The sequence below is a fragment of the Delphinus delphis genome, chromosome 11 (assembly GCF_949987515.2).
Source record: "Delphinus delphis chromosome 11, mDelDel1.2, whole genome shotgun sequence".
NCBI classification, from domain to species: Eukaryota; Metazoa; Chordata; class Mammalia; order Artiodactyla; family Delphinidae; genus Delphinus; species Delphinus delphis.
Window position 1 is genome coordinate 39,547,529 of NC_082693.1, and position 20,742 is coordinate 39,568,270.

The 20,742-nt window shown below is 45.4% G+C and overlaps 1 protein-coding gene and 1 non-coding gene across 4 annotated transcripts in view; one reads left to right on the top strand and one right to left on the bottom strand.

Annotated features, from left to right (window-relative positions):
* Positions 1–14,497, bottom strand: part of FMNL3 (formin like 3) — a 55,166-nt gene extending 40,669 nt beyond the window's left edge. For all 3 annotated transcript variants that reach the window (XM_060024736.1, XM_060024735.1, XM_060024734.1), the window contains exon 1: positions 14,159–14,497. In XM_060024736.1, the coding sequence (XP_059880719.1) occupies positions 14,159–14,284 (126 nt within the window). In that variant the 5' untranslated portion in view covers positions 14,285–14,497. The remainder of the gene's footprint in view (positions 1–14,158) is intronic.
* LOC132434670 (U6 spliceosomal RNA) lies at positions 7,966–8,072 on the top strand. The gene has a single exon (XR_009521386.1). It is a non-coding gene; the product is annotated as a U6 spliceosomal RNA (small nuclear RNA).
* Positions 14,498–20,742: the final 6,245 nt, after the last annotated feature.

The window sequence follows — 20,742 nt, forward strand, 5'->3', positions numbered from 1 at the left end:
GAATAATAAAGAAGAGAGGCCTCTCTGAGAGGTGGCATTACTAAAACTGAGCCCTGAAGCATAAACTAGATTGAGCCATTTGAAGATCCAGGGACAAGGCATTCCAGGAGAGGAAACAGCTTGTGCAAAGGCCCTGAGACAAGAAAGGAACTTGTCCTGAACTAAAGGAAGGCTAATGTGGAGGTCGGCAATCAGTAAGGTTACAGAAGTCAGCAGGAGCCAAATAATGCAGTGTTAAGGGCCAAGGCCAGGGGTTTGCTTTTTTTTTTTTAGTGCAAAAGGAAGCCATTAAAGATTTCTAGGTAGGAAAATGATGCTATTTGACTTATATTTTAAATTTGGCTGTTTTGTGGAGAATGGCTGGGAGGATGGAGAAAGGAGCAGTAGAAGAAATTGGGAGGCCAATTGTTTGGATGTAATACAAGCCAGAGTTGACATCGGCTTGGACTGAGGCAGTGGCAGTAGAGATAGAGAGAATGGGTAGATCTGAGACATATTTTGAAGATGGAATTGGCAGAGTAATAGACTGAGTATGGAGAAGGAAGAAGGAAAAATTAAGGATAACTCCCAGTATTTGCCTGGAGTAACCAGATGAGTGGAAAAGAAACAGATATGGACAGGAAATGGACAATCAGGTTTCTCCCAGGTGTTTACTGTTAAACAATGCAGCCCTGAGGATCCTTTCCATGCACCTTCATGCCATGTATAAACAGTTCTGTAGGACAGTTTCCCGGAAGTGAGATGACCAAGTTAAAGGGTATGCACATTTGAAACTGGCAGACCCTATAAAACATCTTCTAAAATGTCTGTACCAAATTACACTACTACTAATGGTGTATTAATGTACCACTAATGACAACCATAGACATTGTCAATCTTTAAAACTTTGCCCAGATGATTAGTATAAAAGTGTATCATTGGGCTTTCCTGGTGGCGCAGTGGTCGGGAGTCCGCCTGCCGATGCAGGGGACACGGGTTCGTGCCCCGTTCTGGGAAGATCCCACGTGCCGCGGAGCGGCTGGGCCTGTGAGCCATGGCCGCTGAGCCTGCGCGTCAGGAGCCTGTGCTCCGCAGCGGGAGAGGCCGCGGCGGTGAGAGGCCTGCGTACCGCAAAAAAAAAAAAAAAAAAAAAGTGTAGCATTGGAATGTTCATTTCCTTGATTTCTAAGGAGGTTAAGAATGTTTTATTTAACTTTTAATTATATAACTGACATATAAATACATTCTCCTTGTAGAAATGTTAACATTATAGATAAAGCTAAATTCCCTTTGACTTTCCTGGTCCTCTTATTATGATTCCCTCCCTACATTTCAGAGGTAATCATTGTTATTAGATTTACTTGTATTCTTCCAGAAATTTTTCTAGGCAGTTTAAAATATATATATATAGAATCAAGGATTAAGCATCTTTTAGAAGTTGTGGACTTCCCTGGTGGCACAGTGGTTAAGAATCCACCTGCCAATGCAGGGGACATGGGTTCGATCCCTGGTCCAGGAAGATCCCACATGCCGCGGAGCAGCTAAGCCTGCGAGCTGCAACTACTGAAGCCCGCACGCCTAGAGCCCGTGCTCCGCAACAAGAAGCCACCACAGTGAGAAGCCCACGCACTGCAACTAAGAGTAGCCCCCGCTCGCCACAACTAGAGAAAGCCTGTACATAGCAACGAAGACTCAACACAGCTAAAAAAAAAAAGTTGTATTTCTAGCAGTCCTTTCAGCATTAACAAAAAATCTAACCAAAAATTTTTACTTAAGGCCTCTCCAAGTGACATCTAAGCTGAGACTTTCTCAAGGTTACTTAACCCCTCTGAGCCCTGTTTTCATCACCTGTAAAACAGAAATAAAAACCATATTCAAAAAGATATATGCACCCCAATGTTCATTGCAGCACTATTTACAATAGCCAAGGCATGGAAACACCCTAAATGTCCATCAACGGAGGAATGGATAAAGAAGATGTGGTACATATATACAATGGAATACTTCTCAGCCATAGAAAGGAACGAAATAGTGCCATTTGAAGAGATGTGAATAGACCTAGAGACTGTCATACAGAGCGAAATAAGTCAGAAAGAGAAAAATATCGTATAATACCGCTTATATGTGGAATCTAGAAAAATGGTACATATGAACAATTGCAAAGCAGAAATAGAGACACAGATATAGAAAACAAACTTATGCATACCAAGGGGGTAAGGGGGAGTGGGATGAATTGGGAGATTGGGATTTACATATATACACTAGTACGTATAAAATAGATAACTAATGAGAACCTACTGTATAGCACAAGAAACTCTACTCAGTGCTCTGTGGTTACCAAAATGGGAAGGAAGGGCTTCCCTGGTGGCGCAGTGGTTGAGAGTCCGCCTGCCAATGCAGGGGACATGGGTTCGTGCCCCAGACCGGGAGGATCCCACATGCCGTGGAGCGGCTGGGCCCCTGAGCCATGGCCCCTGAGCCTGCGCGTCCGGAGCCTCTGCTCCGCAGGGGGAGAGGCCACAAAGGTGAGAGGCCCGTGTACTGCAAAAAAAAAAAAAAAAAAAAGGGAAGGAAATCTAAAAGACAGGGGATATATGTATATGTATAACTGATTCACTTTGCTGTACAGCAGAAACACAACACTGTAAAGCAACTATACTCCAATAAAAATTAATAAAAAAAGAAGTGAAATAACTGCCTTACAGTACTGTTGTCAAGCTTAATGAGATAATACATGTAAAAGCATGTGGCATATGCCCGACAAATGTTGAATTCTCTTTCCTTAACCTATACAAGTTAAATCTAGGCATTTGGTGGAGACCAGAAACTGAGCCATTCCTATAAGGATGAGATGGGAGACTCCACCCAGAAAAAAACAACATTTTTAATGTTGTTCTGAAAAAAACTTTTTTTCATAATAAAGCCCCCAAAAGATCTGAATTTTTCTTCAAAAATTTTGGTATGAAATATTCTGAGCAGTCAAAAAAAGTATAGGTAATTTTTGTCTGTTTGTTTGTTTGTAAGGTAGAAAGCAAAAGGATTTAAGCATAGAAGTAACTGCTAGAGACTGGATGTCAAAGTCCTCTTTAAGGCACACCCTGGGAAGCCACAACTGCCTGGATTTTCCCAGAGACCTTAGGCCTGCTGGAGAGAGTTGTGGCTTCGGGCAGACAGTACCTCAAAACATAGGATATGACCTAACTTTTGGGCTTCACTGCAAGGATGCCACTGGTTCCCCTGGCTTGTCAAAGTACATCCTGTCATCCCTACCTGGATGTTCCTGGAGGTTGAGGGTCTGGCTCAAAGGGGAAGACCTCACCACAAAGTATCCTTAGTCAAAGTTAAATTAAGGCATCATCAGAAAATCTACAAACAACAAATGCTAGAGAGGGTGTGGAGAAAAGGGAACCTTCTTGCACTGTTGGTGGGAATGTAAATTGATACAGCCACTATGGAGAACAGTATGCAGGTTCCTTAAAAAACTAAAACTGGAATTACCGTATGACCCAGCAATCCCACTTACTGGGCATATACCCAGAGAAAACCATAATTCAAAAAGACACATGCACCCCAATGTTCACTGCAGCACTGTTTACAATAGCCAGGTCATGGAAGCAACCTAAATGCCTGTTGACAGACGAATGGATAAAGAAGATGTGGTACATATATACAATGGAACATTACTCAGCCATAAAAAGGAATGAAATTGGGTCATTTGTAGAAATGTGGATGGATCTAGAGACTGTCATACAGAGTGAAGTAAGTCAGAAACAAAAACAAATATCGTATATTAACGCATATATGGGGAATATAGAAAAATGGTACAGATGAACCGGTTTGCAATGCAGAAATAGAGACACAGATGTAGAGAACAAACGTATGGACACCAAGGGGGGAAGCGGGGCAGGGTGGGGGGGATGAATTGGGAGATTAGGATTAACATATATACACCAATATGTATAAAATAGATAACTAATAAGAAGCTGCTGTATAAAAAATAAATTAAATTAAAAATTTTTTTAAGTTAAATTAAGATGTCCAAGGGCCAGAGTATCTCCCTCTGAATGACAGTCAACCAAGTTTCAACAAGCTCTCTTTTTTGGAACCACCAACAGAGGCATTATTTTATCTGAACTGACAGCCCTTTTGTAAGGGCTCCATTCCCCTTACAAAAATATTGAGTACTGTTTGTGTCAAGGAGCTCTTGCAGTGGCTTCTCCTCGCCCAGCTCTCCCTTCCCATTCCTCTAGGTTCAAAGTCAGGGATTCCCTAGCAGATCCAAGAATGGGTTTTAAACCCCCAAAGGACTGTATGTGTGCACAGAATTAGGGGTCACAAGTTTAATCAGATTTTCAAAAGAGTCTTTTACTCAAAAGATCCAGAAGCACTGTTCAAAAAGCTCTCAAACATATTCCCAACCTAAAAGAACGTTTACCCTGGCTTGAGGAGCTAATGGGGTTAGTAAAGGTCAGCAGTGAAGTATGTATATCCCAAACTGCTCCTTGACAAGTTTTAGGGTAGAGCCCACAGTACAGAAGGAACCAGGGAATCAGTCCTTAAACCTACAGACAGAGGTAATAAAAAGATGGATGTCCACCTCTTGCTTGAAGGTGTAATAGGAAATGGGAAAACCAAGAAAGCACCAAAAACTGTTATTCTGCCTTTACTTTTACTGCTCTTAAAGCTTCATCCCCAACTGGGACACAAGACAACGGAGGTACAGAAGAAAATCCAGGGACTTCCCTGGTGGCGCAGTGGTTAAGAACCCACCTGCCAATGCAGGGGACATGGGTTCGAGCCCTGGTCTGGGAAGATCCCACATGCCGCGGAGCAGCTAAGCCCGTGCACCACAACTACTGAGCCTGTGCTCTAGAGCCTGCAAGCCACAACTACTGAGCCCACGTGCCTAGAGCCCATGCTCCACAACAAGAGAAGCCACTGCAATGAGAAGGCCGTGCATCGCGACAAAGAGTAGCCCCCGCTTGTCGCTACTAGAGAAAGCCTGCACACAGCAACAAAGAACCAACGCAGCCAAAAATAAATAAATAAAATAAATACATTTATAAAACAAAAAAAAGAAAATCCAAAAAAGAGGGATATATGTATATGTATAGCTGACTCACCTTGCTGTACAGTAGAAACTAACACAACATTGTAAATCAACTATACTCCAATAAAAATTAAAAAAAAAAAAACGAAACACCTGACTTCCCTGGTGGCGCAGTGGTTAGGAGTCCGCCTGCCAATGCAGGGCACACGGGTTTGAGCCCTGGTCTGGGAAGATCCCACATGCCACGGAGCAACTAAGCCCGTGCGCCACAACTACTGAGCCTGCACTCTAGAGCCCGTGAGCCACAACTACTGAGCCCACGTGCCACAACTACTGAAGCCCGCACGCCTAGAGCCTGTGCTCCACAACAAGAGAAGCCACTGCAATGAGAAGCCCGCGCACTGCAACGAAGAGTAGCCCCTGCTCGCCGCAACTAGAGAAAGCCCGCACGCAGCAACGAAGACCCAATGCAGCCAAAAATAAATAAGTAAATAAATTTAAAAAAAAACAAAAAAACAGAGTTATCCCCCCCCCCCCAAAAAAAAGACAACAGAGGTACAGATTAGTAGAAGATAATTCTCAGCAGAAGCGCTATCAGCATTTTGGGTAAGATCATTCTTTACTGTGTGGGACTGACCCAAGTGCTGTAGGATGGTTAACATCCCCAGCCCTCGGGCACTAAATGTCAGAAGTAACTCGCCCCTCCCCACTCCAAGTCAGTGTGATAACCAAAACATCCTCACTTGCCAAAAAAGCTCCCTTCTGGGACAGTACCTTCCCCAGCTGAAAACCACTTTAACTGATGGGAATAGGGGTGGTATATACTGGGTAATGTATATGCCACAAACATTTAATTGTAGAACCTTTATAGATTATAAACTATTTTCATTATGTTGTCTACTTTAAACATCTTCAAAACCCTGTAAAGTAGGCATGATCATCACCAATTTCATAAGGATGAAATTGGCTCAGAAAAATTATAGACTTTGCCTAAGGTCATCAGCTGGGGGAAAAGAAAAACAAAAAGGGTATCAAGCTGGACCAGAACCCAAGTCTTCTGATTCCAAAACTGATGTTTTTTCTTTCAAAACACCCTAAGCCTGCAAGAGTCTCAAACCAGCTACTTCCTTCCAGGACATATTTTTTTTAAGGTTTCACGGGAAATACTGGGAAGATCTAGGGACTGGCTCTCCAGCTCCCTGCAAGGAAGCTGGTAAAAACTGAGCGGAAACTAACTCTGCTCTAAACTGTAGCTAGTCCTTAAAACAAGATAACCATCTCCAAAAGTACCCAAACACAAGGCTCATGCCCAGCTCTTACTTAGAGATGGCATGAGCAATTGGAGGAGGGCTGTGACACTCTCTAGTCCAGATCTAAGTAGAAATGAGCAAGCAGGGCAAGAAGAGAGTATATTCCTTCCCCGTTAATGCTTTTAGGGACCCAGAGACAGGACCACCAGCCCATCCAGCTCTGTCAATAACCCGGGTGAGGGTGAGAAGGTGGTAAAAGAGATGGGGAGGGAACGAGGAAAGAGATGAGGACAAGAATTGAACTATCACGAGCATACAACAGCCTAAATCCTTCCTCTACTTGCAAAATTTGTCACGTAAATAATTCTGATATCCCCTCGTGGTTCTGAACATTGTTTAGAACACCCTTCAAGTACCTCAAAGTACTTTATAAACTGAGAAGAGTATGCATATTAGTAAAGGGCGGGGGAACTGCTCCACCAAAACCCTATCCAGGTCCTCCCCTACCCACCACACAAACTTTCAACCCACAACTTCGTTGTAAAGTGATGGAAGACAGAAAGCATAAGAGATTCTGGAAAGAGGATTCTGAAAGGTGAAAACAGAAGAAGTAGAGAGGAGTGTGGGAGGCACAGACAACCAGAGTATTTTAAGGACAGAGAGGCAGCCTAATACCTTTATATCTTTCTTGGGGGACTCATTCTCCCATGGAAGAAAAACAAGATAGAAAAATGTGGCTCTGCTGAGGGAGGCAGAGAGACTGGAAATGGGAACTCAGGGATTCTAGCTGCCTAGTTCATCTCTATTCTGGAAACCTCTTCTTCATGGATGACAACCTCGAAACCCTTCAGTTCCCACGTGGTGCTATTCAAAAAGAGGGGGCCCTAGAGTACCCAGCAAGGAGCAGGGGGCAGGGGCTGTGTAGAGACAGCATCCTCTCTTATCTTTTAAGAAAAAGGTCCTTCCTCTTCTCTGAAGTGCATTTCCGAACTGGAATGAACCCCTGGCCTTTCCCTGGCGCTGCTTCAGCTCAGTGCAGACTTAGGAGAAACATTCCCCAGAATGGAGGTGACCAGCCTGGCTGAGCAGATAACACGCTGACTTCAGGCCGCCAGCGCTGCTGTCCCCTGGGCCGACTACAGTCAGCTCTGGGGCAGATTCTTTGGTCTCGACCACGGAACTGCGGCCCTGGCTCCGACCAGCCTTCCCAGGCAACCCCAGGGGCAGGGGAGGATCTGTGGTCTCATTTCCTCTCCACCTTGGCTTCTTTTTTCACTTCATTGAAGATTAGCTATTTCCACCACAACCAGTTCCTGTTCTCACCAGCTGCAGTGGTTGTTTCCCCACAGACAGAGCTATGAAGCACTGGTGTGGCTGCCACCTGGACTGTCCCAGCTGCAGAAACAGACCCAATAAGTCCTGAGCTAAAGGGCTTTTTCATCCCAGATAAAATAGCAGAGAGAAGAAATTAAGGGGCAGGAAGCAATTCCAAGAACTCTCCAGTGGATACACTGTTAACCATTTCATTATTATTTTAATCTTACATAATAGTTATATATGCTCTTTCATATATGAAAAATATTTTATAATGAACAAGTGTGGAAACATATACATTTATTACATAGAAATATGTATGTATAATAAATCCCCAGCAGAGAGCTAAGAACACATAAAAAAGATGGCCAAGTGCTCACTTTGGCAGCACATATACTAAAATTGGAACGATACAGAGAACATTAGCATGGCCCCTGCGCAAGGATAATACGCAAATTCGTGATGTGTTCCATATTTTTAAAGATGTTTAAAAAAAAAAAGATGGCCAAAACACTTATGATGAAATGTTAAAAGAAATACAAATTAAAACAAAATACCATTGCTCACTAATTAAACTGGCAAAGGTGTTTAAAGTTAAACCATGCAGTAATGGTTAGCTTATGGAGAAAGGGAGACACACTATCAGTGGAAAAGACAACTGGTAACAACTTTTTTAGAAGGCATACTTCTCAAAGGCCTTTAAAAGCAATTTATCCCAAGGAAATAATCAGACATGCACCCAAATATTTATGCACAGAAAATTCATCACAGTGTTAATTATAGTAGCAAAAAGCGGAGAGAGAGAGAAATATAAGGCAGTAATAAAATACTGTATTATGGAATACTTTACTAGCCATGAAATCATAAGACTGAAGAATATTTAGACAAATGAGAAAATGCTTCAAATAGTAAAATTAAAAATCAGTTTACAAAACAATATGCACAGTATGACTCTAATTGTTAAAATATATATATCAAAATGTTAATAGTAAATGGAGAGATTACAGGTGATTTTAATGCTCTTCTTTATACTTTTCCATATGTTTTATACTTTTCACACTTTTTACTTCTAAATTTGCTTACTAAATATGTCTTATTTTCATAATCAGGAGAAAAGAAGCTATCCTCAATCCTGCAACCTCCCTTTAAGGACACTCACATGAATTACTCTCTTTTTAAAAAAAATGTGGAAATATGTATTTAGGACCTTAAAAACATATCCTACAATCTAGGAAGTTCAATTTGGGGTTTCTATCCCAAGGAAAACTCTAACTATTGAAAAGGTACACCAAGATGTTCATCACAGCATTGTTTATGATGGCAACTAGAGGCAAACAACCTAAATGTCCAACAAGAGGAGGAGAGTTAAGTAAACAATGGTACATTCACTTGATGGACCATTGTACAAGCATTTAAAAATGTTTACAGTGACTATCCTGGGAAAACTAACGAAATAACAAAAGCAAAAAAAAAAAGCCATGTTGGATAAATATATGTGTGTGTACACACACACGCACGCACACATACATTACTATCACAACATTGTACAAAACCCTGTGCAGAGGGCTTCCCTGATGGCGCAGTGGTTAAGAATCTGCCTACCAATGCAGGGGACACAGGTTCGAGCCCTGGCCTGGGAAGATCCCACGTGCCGTGGAGCAGCTAAGCCCGTGCACCACAACTACTGAGCCTGCGCTCTAGAGCCTGCAAGCCACAACTACTGAAGCCCGTGCGCCTAGAGCTTGTGCTCTGCAACAAGAGAAGCCACCATAATGAGAAGCCCACGCACTGCAACAAAGAGTAGCCCCTGCTCTCCGCAACTAGAGAAAGCTCGCACGCAGCAACAAAGACCCAACACAGTCAAAAATAAATAAATAAAATTAATTAATTAAAAAAAAAAAACCTATGCAAAGACAAAAACATGGAAAGTTTTAACACACATTGTCGGGCTTCCCTGTTGGCTCAGTGGTTAAGAGTCCGCCTGTCAATGCAGGGAACACGGGTTCGAGCCCTGGTCCGGGAAGATCCCACATGCCACAGAGCAACTAAGCCTGTGAGCCACAACTACTGAGCCTGAGCTATAGAGCCCGCGAGCCACAACTACTGAGACCGTGTGCCACAACTACTGAAGCCTGCACGCCTAGAGCCTGTGCTCCGAGACAAGAAAAGCCACCACAATGTGAAGCCCACGCACTGCAACGAAGAGTAGCCCCTGCTCGCCACAACCAGAGAAGAGCCTGCACGCAGCAACGAAGACCCAATACCGCCAAAAATAAAACAATAAATTTTAAAAAATAATAAAAATTAAAAAAATAAAACACATTGCCTCCATTTGCTAAAGGAATGGAGAAAATATGGACTTTTTCCTTCAACCTAAATCATCAATCTTTTCTTCTTTCTAAATTGCCCAAACTTGTTTTTAGAGAATGAGTATTACTTTAAGGGAAAAAAGGAAAAAAGCTGAGCTTCCCTTTGAGCCATGAAAACATTCCCAAATCACAAGGAGTCCACTGCATCAGTTCCATCTCCCTCCCACCTACCCCTACACCTCCCCAATCTAAAGCAGGGTCATATGGGAAAGTCAAGGAATGAGGTTTCTCTCTGTGCCCTAGGGTCTTCTCAGTGGGGTCTCTAAACGAGGGGGTTGCTCTGACAGCTGTCAAGGGCCCTTACCCTCCCCCAAGTTCTATCCCAGCCTGAACTAATTCACCACAATCCCCAGGGCTGGGAAAAACATTTCCACCATGGCGATTTGGAACTTGATATTTAGTCCAAGTTTTTCCCAGCCCCTTTCTATGTCAAAGGAGGCCTCTCAAAGCCTCTTGACAACTAGCACCCAGGCCAGCTTAGCTCCCACATCAATGCTACACTTATAGCAAAACCCCAAGTCATCAGTCTTCACCAGGGATATGTGAAAGGAGGGGCCACGGCAGGGACAGCCCGTCACACAGCCCCACCCTCATGCCCTGAGAGCCTCCTCTTGAGGGATATCCAGGGCTTTTTCTGGCATTAGAACCTTTAGACTTTGTTTCAAATCTGTAGTAACCCAGTAAACAGAAAAATCAGGGTGCAAACACAGCAAAAGCAGACAGCTATCCTTTTAAAGCCATTAAAGCCCTCTGCCTCCCCTCTCTATCTAAGGAAAGGCCAGTACTGGCCAGTATACTAGCTTCTGAGCAACTAAGGTAGTAGACTAGTCAGGACCAAAACACAGAAGGGGGCTTTACCGGACCAGAGATCTCATCCTGGTATTAATAAAGAGGAGCTCCAATAACTGACCATCCTAAACTTCTCAGTCCTCAACAGAATAGGGGCTGCTGCCAAGACAGGGGGTAAGGAAGGATCCCAAGAAAACAGTGTAACACAGCAGCTTCACAACCTTTTTAATACCAGGACACACCTAGAAAATACTATTTGCACAGTACACAGGGTAAATGGTGGAAGCTGATCCAGCCAGACGGGACCAATCTGGGACCTGAGCTGCTGCCAGGGCTGAGGGGATCAGTATCCCAGCATACCAGCAGGAAAGCCCTGGATTAGGGCACTGGGCTGGGGTAGGACTATGTCCTGCACAAACCACCTCATGGCTTCAGACGAGTTACCCAACCTCGGCTGACAGGCTGTGGGTCAGATCATGTGTCTGCACCAGAAAGCTGGGAGCCTGTGGTCTTGACTCAGCAATGATACAACTTCCCCAGCCAGGGTGTTTTTCAGGGGGGGTTTCCATAGATACAGTGGGACTGGGGAAGCCCTCCATGTAACAGCAGCAGCATATCCTGAGTCTGGCTAATACAGAACAGGGTAACTGGTTTCATCAGATTACTGAACTTAAAATACAGTTTTGGGAATACAAGTGATCTCAGATCTGAGTCACTGCTGAGAGTTACACATTTAAAAACTACCATTTACCAAGCATATAGTAGATGCCAGACTCTGCTAACTAAGTACTTAACTTCTAGTTTCATTAAATTCACACAATAACCTCATGTGGCAAATACTATTATTATCCTCATTTATAAGAGGAAACTGGGACTCAAAAAGATTAAGTAACTTGATTAAGGTCAAACACTTTTCTAACTGGAGACTGTGAGGAGCCAGTATTTGAGCCCACTTTGACTTGAAAATCCATATGCTTAACCAGGACACCAGTACATCACTTCAGCAAAACCAACAAATAGCTTGTCCGTAAACCAAATCAATCTGGGGAAGAAAATGGTATAAAAGGAGCAACCTGTCTTACTCTTTTACACAATCAAGAAAAGAAACTGATCTATATTGAGTACCTACTGGGTGCCAAGCACCTTATATACACCCCTCAATTCTCAAAATCCCACCAGGATGGTAATCATTAGCCCCATTGTACAGATGAGCAAATCTAGGCTCAGAGAGGTTAAGATGATCGCTAAGACACGGCTCCTGCTTTTTCTACTGTACTATGCTTCTCCTGACTGTCAGGAAATATACATGAGCCTGTTCCAGGGTCAAACATCCAATAGTCAGTACTGTTCCCAAAGGATACTGGAAAGGGCATGTTTTAGAAACAGAGGAAAGAGGGATCTTTAAGAGTCCCTAGCGAAGAACTCAAATCCCCAAGAAAGCATGATTTCCCTGTGTTAGAAAACTGAGGTAAAATCTCCTCCCTTCCTAAGACAGCTAATTAGCCCTGGCCTGCCCTGTTACAACTCCCCATTAGCAGCGGCTCAGGCACACAGTAACAAGACGAAAACAAAAGCCACGAGGAAACAAATCAAAACTTTATGCTGAAAGTTAGGCTTACAAGTGGGTGGTACGGTCCCCAGTTTGACCTAGGCTCTCTGGCTAGTAATCAGGATACCATATGCATTTTGTAAATATTAAGCCATTAATCTGCCAACTAAACAAATGTGTCAACCAAACTCCAGTGAGGACATGACCAACTCTGGTTCTGAGCTCTCACAACAAACAGCCTGGTAGCACCTACCTAAGGCAGCCCCCTACCCAGTCCACCTCTGAACATCCCTTTACATCCCTTTTTCTCCAATTTCTGTAGCTACCTCATGCCACTCCATGGGGGTTTTCACACCCCCACTGGAGGGCAGATTCCCTCCCACTCTTTTCCCCCAACAGTTGAGCTCTTGTTTGCAAGGGCACCAAGTCCCAGGCTCTCCTCAGCCTCTGAGATGGCCACAGCACATTAGTAATCACTGACTCACCCCATCCCCCGAGGATGCTGGGGGAAATGCAGAGGGCCACAAGACATGTGGCCCAGATCCCTTTGGCCCTTCACAGAGCTGATGGGCAGATAGGTGCCAGCTTCCCCTCGGAACCCCGTGAACCCTCTCTGATCTGGCTATGGTGCCAGTGGGCTGATGTCAGGCTCTGCACCATCGGAGAGGCCAGGATCTCTAGACAGCTTCACTGGTGCCAACAGATCTAATCTTCCTATTCCAAAGCAGATGAAATCCAATAAGGCTGCTAAGTCACAACTTAACCCTCCTCACAGGCAAAGGCAAAGTCAGCCCTTCAGGCCATAGTAACAATAACGGCAGCATTAACACTGCCTCTTAGAGAGTTCTTTGAGGAACTGGGAACTATTTCCCCAAGTTTCTCTAAGATTTACCTCTGTTAGCAAACGTTCCTTCACCTAGCTCACTTTCTTTCTCCAAAACTTCATTTTTAGCTCCGACATATTCTCTGCCTCCATCTCAGTGATACCAGCTCAGACGCTCTCTGTCCACAGAGCCACCGACATCAATGTCCAGTTCCCACATCAAAGAAGAATCCCAAAGTCAGCTCTAAAAACTCATCCATACAGATCATTTAGGAACCTACAGAAAGACTAAAAAGAAGCACAGGCAAAAAACACAAACCAGCCACTAGGGCTTAACATAAAAGGGGTGGGGTGGGGGAGGCAGGATGGTTTGTGTATTGTTTCAATTGGAAAAATACACTAGTGAAATGGCTTATCCACATGTTCAGCTCTTTTAGGCAAACCCACTGTAACTTTGCAGGATGCCTGCAGGCCGTTCAGAAAATAAGTAGAATGGCATCACTCTTTATTCCACCCCCTTCACGAGCTGCCAGTCCCCCTCCATTCCCCCTCCTCTCCCCCAAACATCTGGTCTGGGCTGGGAGTAGGACCCACTCCCTGGAAAGCCTCCATGTTAACACGAGAGGCGGTCTCCTCAGTCAGAGAACCCGGACTTAGGCTGGGGAGTGGGCCGGCCCTGAGCTTCTGAATTCCCCCGCACCAGCCAAAGGTTTAGGAATGAGAATCCTAGGGACCTGCGGAGACTGTCAGGGAAGTGAGGAGAAGTGCGAAGGGCGGCAGAAGGGGAAGGGAAGAGGAAGAAGTCTGGATCCTGGGGCGGTCCCGGGTTGGGGACCCCTCCTCCTAAGTGTCCAGCGGTTGAGGCGTCGGTTGGGAGGTCCCCGACGGGGCTGCTCAGAGGTTCCTGGGAAGGCGCTGGGGGCCGAGACCCATCGGGGGCCCTGACTAAAGGGGTGGGCCGGACCAAGGAACCCACCCGGGGCGCTGGGACCTGCGGGGCGGTAGGAGGGGGAAGGGACCAGGCTCAGCTCTCACCAGCACCAAGGCGAACCTCTCTTCCAGCTCACAGGGCTCAGGCATCGGCATTTTGCCGGGCGGCGGCAGCAGCGAGACAGAGGGAGGCTCGCCCTGGCCGCCCTCGGCGCTCTCCAGGTTGCCCATAGCGGCGGGGCCCCCTCGGGGGCCTCAGCCCCCCACCTCCACGCCCGTGGGTCTTTGGCGCGGCCGTTCGGACCCGACTCCTCCCTCAGCGCCGGCTACCCCAGTCCCGACTCCTCCGCCGGGTCGGGGGCTCCTCGGGGTCCGGCAGGAGGCGGCGCAGAGGACAGCGGCACCGAAGCGACAGGAACCACGGCCACGGCTCTAGCTCACACCCGCCGCCTCGCCGCTCTCGGCGCGCCGCCCCGGCGCTGCCCCTCCCCGCCCCCCGCGTTCTTTCCCTCCCCTCCCCACCTCGCTTCCTCCCACCCACTCCCGGCCGGGACTCCCGCTTCCCCCCCGAGCGCCGACTGCAGCCGCGCGCCTCGCGCCCCATTCATGCAGGCCCCGCCTCTCGCCCACGGACCTCTAGGGCGGCCCGCCCCACCCTGCCCCCGCCTGCGCCCGATTGACTGCCGCAATTGCCAATCACAGCGCCTCCAGCCCCCGGCTGCCTCGCGCCTGGCGCTTGGCGCGCCCTGGCGGCCTTGGTGCGTATCTAATCACCGCAGTTGCTGCCGCGGGAAACGGCCCTTTTCCACAACAGCTCATAATGTGTACAAATAAGTGAGATATAGGGTACAGTGTGAAAAGATAACGACAAGAGAAGTAGAAACAACTAGGATGCTCAGAAGTGGGAGAGAGACCACATCTGTTAAAGAGTCATGGTAAGGGAGATCATATTTGAACTGGGCATTTAGGGACGGGGAATACCTTAACTGACAGAGACAGGTGAAAAGGCATTTAGGAGGAGAGGACTTTACCAACGTTCAGGGGTTGATCTAGTTGGAGGTGAAAATGGAGGGGCAGGAGAAGAATGTTGTTCTGGACTAGGTCTGCTGGGTGGGTCATCATTTATGATGTGATGGACATCTGTTGTTTCTGCTGGCCAAATCTACATCCCTCTTCTTCAAGTGATAGCACCCCATTTCCTTTTAGGGAACTACATTCCCCTGTTCTCAGTCTACGTAGAGCTGAACTTCACCCCCATCCCAGGAAGCCCCATGACCCAGGCCTGGCCAGTCACAGCATTTTCTTGCTCTACCTTTAGAGACTGTTTTAGGGATTGACACTTGACCCAAGCCAGAATATAAAACTCATTTCTAAGGCTTTCGCTGGAATAATCAGGAAAGAGGCACTCTTTTCCCATTAAGGCTGCTGAATTGTGAGAATGTAAATCTGGAGCTGCTGGTAGCCAGCATGCCATTACCCGTAACACCTCAAGCCTGTTTGAGAATGAAGTCAATGCAGAGGAAAGCGAAGCTAAGAGAGTTCTAATAGCATGCTGAGAACCTGACTCCAACCATTTTCATTCATTTATTCAACAAATATTTACCGAAAAGTTCATTATAGGTCAGATACTGTTTTAGGCATCGAAGATACAGCTGTGAACAAAAACAGGCATAGAGGGAATTCCCTGGTGGCCCAGTGGTTGGGACTCTGTGCTTCCAATGCTGGAGGCCTGGGTTGACCCCTGGTTGGGGAACTAGGATCCTGCAAGCAGCGCTGCACGGCCGAAGGAAAAAGAAAAGAAAAGAAAAAAAAAAAGGCATACATCTTGCTCTCCTGGAATTTACATTCTGGGTAGGAGAAGAGATAAACAATAAACTAAATAAGTAAAACGTACAGATGTTAGTGATCCATGTTAATAAAAATAAAATTGAAAGGGGATAGATGTGGAAGGGGATTACAATTTTAAATAGGACGATCGGAGCAGACCTCACTATTAAGATAACATTTGGATAAAGATCTGAAGAAAGTGAGGAATTAAGCCATGTGACTATCTGGAGGAAGAATGATCCAAACAGAGGGAATGACAGGTACATACTATGCCTGATGTGTTAGAGGAACAGAAAGGAGGCCAATGTGGCTGGAGTGCATTGAGCAAGGGAAAGAGTAGTAAAAGATGAGGTCAGAAAGGTAACTAGAAGCCATATTGTGCGGGGCATTGTAGGCTGTTGCAATGACTTTGGTTTTTCTCTAAGTAGGATCAGTAGCCATTGGAAGAGTTTGAGCAGAGGAGTGACATGATCTAACTTATGTTTTAAAGGATCTTCTGGCTCTTGCATGGAAAATAAACTGAATAGAGGCATGGGCAGGAAGACCAGTTAGGTGAGAGATGATGGTGGTTTGGAGTGAGGTAGTAGCTGTACAGGTAGAGAGAAATGGTCAGATTTTCAATGGATTGAAAGTAGAGCCAATAGAATTATTTGACAGTTTGGAATGTGGCGGGCGAATGAAAGTTAACTCCAAAGCATTTGACCTGAGCAACTGGGAGAGTGGAGTTTTCATTAACTGAAATTGAGAAAGATTGTGGGAGGAGTCGATTTGGTGAGGGACAGCCAGAAAGGGAAGATCAGGAACAGTGTTTTGGCCATATTGAGCTTGATTTGCTGATTGGACATCCAAGTAGAGTTAGCCACTAGGTATTTGGGTATGTATGAGACTGGAGATCCAGGCTGGCAATGTCAATTTAAAAATCATCAGGGGGTACTTCCCTGGTGGCGCAGTGGTTAAGAATCTGCCTGCCAATGCAGGGGCACGGGTTCGATCCCTGGTCCAGGAAGATCCCACATGCTGCGGAGCAACTAAGCCCGTGAGCCACAACTACTGAAGCCCATGAGCCTAGAGACCATGCTCCTCAACAAGAGAAGCCACCGCAATGAGAAGCCTGCGCACCACAACAAAGAGTAGCCCTCGCTCACCACAACTAGAGAAAGCCTGCATGCAGCAACAAAGACCCAACGCAGCCAAAAATAAATAAACTTATAAAAACTATCAGGAGGGCTTCCCTGGTGGTGCAGTGGTTGGGAGTCCGCCTGCCGATGCAGGGGACATGGGTTCGTGCCCCGGTCTGGGAGGATCCCATACGCCGCGGAGCGGCTGGGCCCATGAGCCATGGCTGCTGAGCCTGCGCATCCGGAGCCTGTGCTCCACAGTGGGAGAGGCCACAACAGTGAGAGGCCCGCGTACCGCTAAAAAAAAAAAAAATTATCAGGACACTTCCTTGGTGGCGCAGTGGTTAAGACTCTGAGTTCCCAATGCAGTGGGCCCGGGGTTCGATCCCTGGTCAGGGAACTAGATCCCACATGCCGCGGAGCAACTGAGAGTTTGCATGCCACAACTGAGCCTGCCTGCCGCAACTAAGACCCAGCACACCACCCCCCCCAAAAAAAATTGCTTAAAAATAAAAATCATCAGCATATTGATGCAATTTAAAGCTGGTAGATTCTACTTTTTTGTAAGTCAGTCTGAGTTAGGTTTCTATTGTTTACAACCAAAAACTGAAGTCCCTGTCTTTGCAAACCATTGAAACTCCCGAAAAGCTCAGCCTCCTCCAGTCAGTTGGACAAATCAATTAACTCACATCTTATCCCCTCTCCTCCTCCCCCCACCCCAAACACACTTTCCCAATTGCTGTAGCAGACTCTTCTAGGACAGATCAGTTATAGCAAAGCTGAAGACTTCCACTAGACAAAAAATTTAGAATTCAAGAGAGGAAATAACTCATCAGTCATTTATTATGGATTCTCAAGGAACATGTAGCAGAAAGGAGAGACTTGACAGTAAACAGCAATGTATTCACTTTGGTGCAGTTTCTTGGTCCCAAACCTTTTATTTGTGGTTTTATTTGATCACCAAATATACATACTCTAGGGTCTTCTGGAGTCTGCTAGATTACGTCTTTCATTGTTAACTCTCTGCTCACCCACCTTCAAAGCTTTCTTACTTTATACAGATAAAGCCGAAACTTAATCTGGTATTCAATGATCTGTATCATCTCCAAACCCCAATGCCTCTTCAATCTACTTTTCCTATCTTACCTGGCTCTACTATTCAGAAACCCTTTGCTTCAGCTGGAAAGGTCCATCTCCTAACATTAGCTGTGCATTCTTATGTCTTCAGACGGAATAATGGCTCCCCAAAGTACCACATCCTAATCCCCAGAACCTGTGAATATGTTATTTTATGTGGCAAAAGGGACTTTGCAGATAAGATTAAGTTAAGGATCTTGAGATGAGAAGGTTATCCTGGATTATCTGGGTGGGCTCAAGGTAGCCACAAGGGTCCTTAAAGGGGGAGGCAGGAGGGTCAGAATGAGAGAAGGAGATGTGACAACAGAAGCAGAGGTTAGAGTGATGCAGGGTCACCAGCCAAAGAATGCAGCAGCCCCTAGAAACTGGAAAAGGTAAGGAAGCAGATTCTCCCCTAGAGCTTTTAGAAGGAACATAGCCCTAACACTTTTTAATTTTAGCCCTGTAGGATCTGTTTTCAGACTTCTAACCTCTAGAACTGTAAGATAATAAATCTGTATTGTTTTAACCCACTAAGTTTGTGGTAATTTGTTAGAACAGCAATAGGAAACACATACACTCCTGCTGTGTCCCTGATCTGTATTTCTGCTTTCTTCTGTGCAGCCTATTCAAATCCACCCCCACCCCAGGTTCAGCATAATCTTTGGTATTTAACAAAATGCAACAAACTCTATTGGATGCTTATCACATGCAAAGCATCTGGCTAAATACCAGTAGATAAAGAAGGCAAGGTACAAAGATGAGTGAGAGACTCGCCCCTCCGCACTTCAAAAGAGCTCAGAGTCTGGAGCAGAGGAGGTAAGGTAGAGAGGAGGAGTATGGATGAAGTTTGAAGGCACCAGATAGGATAATTGGTGTTATTTTAGTGGATACCAGCTTTTAAATCCCATCCTGGATTTCTCCCAGATTTAAATGATCATAATTCTTATTTTCTCTACTTTTCCTTTGGAACTTAATTCAGTGATATCACTGAGAGTCTACTACATGCAAGACACTGGGCTAGGTGTCATGGAGGATACCTGATAACTCGTGGTTCCTCTACTGCCTTTTTTGCTTAATTTTTTTGTGTATGTCTTGTCTGGGCTGTGGGTTTTTTTGGTTTGTTTATGTAAGACATGCGTATGCAGTACCTGCTTTGTTTCAAGTACAAAAGAAGATTCAGTGATGAATAAGTGTCTTTCTTTCAGGTTCTCAGAATCTAGTAGGAAAGACTCTGAAAATAGTGTTTACAAAACAATGTGGTAAGTTTTGTAATAGAAGGTTGTGCAAAGTGCTGCCTAAGCCTTCAGGGAGCAGATGACATTTGATCCAGGGCTGAAGGATAAATAGAGGTGCCAGTGGAAAAAGTGAGACAGTGTGAATGAGAAGGTGATGGAAGGAAGGGTGATCAGGAAGGGGAAAAGGCATTTCAGGAAGGAGGAACCATACAGGTGAAAGTGGAGAACTGTGAAAAGAGCACAGAATGTCTGAGCAATGGTAAGAACTTCAGTGAGGCTGGGGCATAGGGTATATAGTGGGAGGACAGGAGACAAAGCTAGAAAGGCATGGGAATCAAGTTTAGAGGAGTCTCATGCTCAGCTGAGTCTTTTATGCTGTAGATATCCTGTGTCCTAGTCAGTTTTTAAGTATACTCTTTGGAAGGATTCCTTTAGCAGCATTTGAGAACACAGAGAGGTCTGCAGAGATGATACGGAGAAGACAAGGGCCTGAACAGAATCAGGATGGGGGATGAAGAGAAGTAAAACAGGCTGGGGGGGCGGGGGGGAGGCGGAGATTGCATTAGTCTGCTCAGGCTGCTGTAGTAAAATACCAGAGACTGGGTGTCTTAAACGACAGAGATTTACTTTCTCACAGTCTTGGAGGCTAGAAATCCAAGATCAAGGTGCCTTCAGGGTTAGTTTCTGGTGAGACCTCTCTTCCTGGCTTGTAGATGTCTGCCTTCTTGCTGTGCCCTCACCTGGGCTTTCCTCTGTACTCATATGGAGAGAGGGCTCTAGTGTCTCTTCCTCTTCTTAATAGGGACACCGTCCTGTCAGATTAGCACCCCACCTTTATGACCTCCTTTAACCTTAATTGCCTCTTTAAAGGCCCTGTCACCAAATACAGTCACATTGTCCACGTACAAATTTGGGGAGGACACAATTCAGTCTATAACAGAGATATACCTGCGACAGAATCAACAAGACTTAGGTACCTACTTGATAATAGTGACTAATATTTTTATAGTGCTTTATAATTTACAACGTTTTTTTTCACATCCACTATCTGGTTTGACCTTCACAACACTGTGGGAGGGAGATACTGTCATTATCCTCATTGCATAGATGAGTAAACAGACTAAAAGAAGTTAAATAATATGTCCAAGACCTTATAGCTCATAAGCAGAGACCCTGGCACAGAACCTGGCTGTGGACTCGGAATCCCATGCCATTCTGATTCTCTTGTGAGAAGTGAGGGGTAAAGAGGACTGAAAAGTTGAGGCCAGCTTGAGGTTGCCTTACCCTTATTCTCTAGGGAAGCCCAGAATCTCTCTTAGGTCAACTGCTTCCACCCCCTTACTCAAAACGCTTTCAAACTCCTACCTCTGCCTGCTCCCTCCCCATCTAG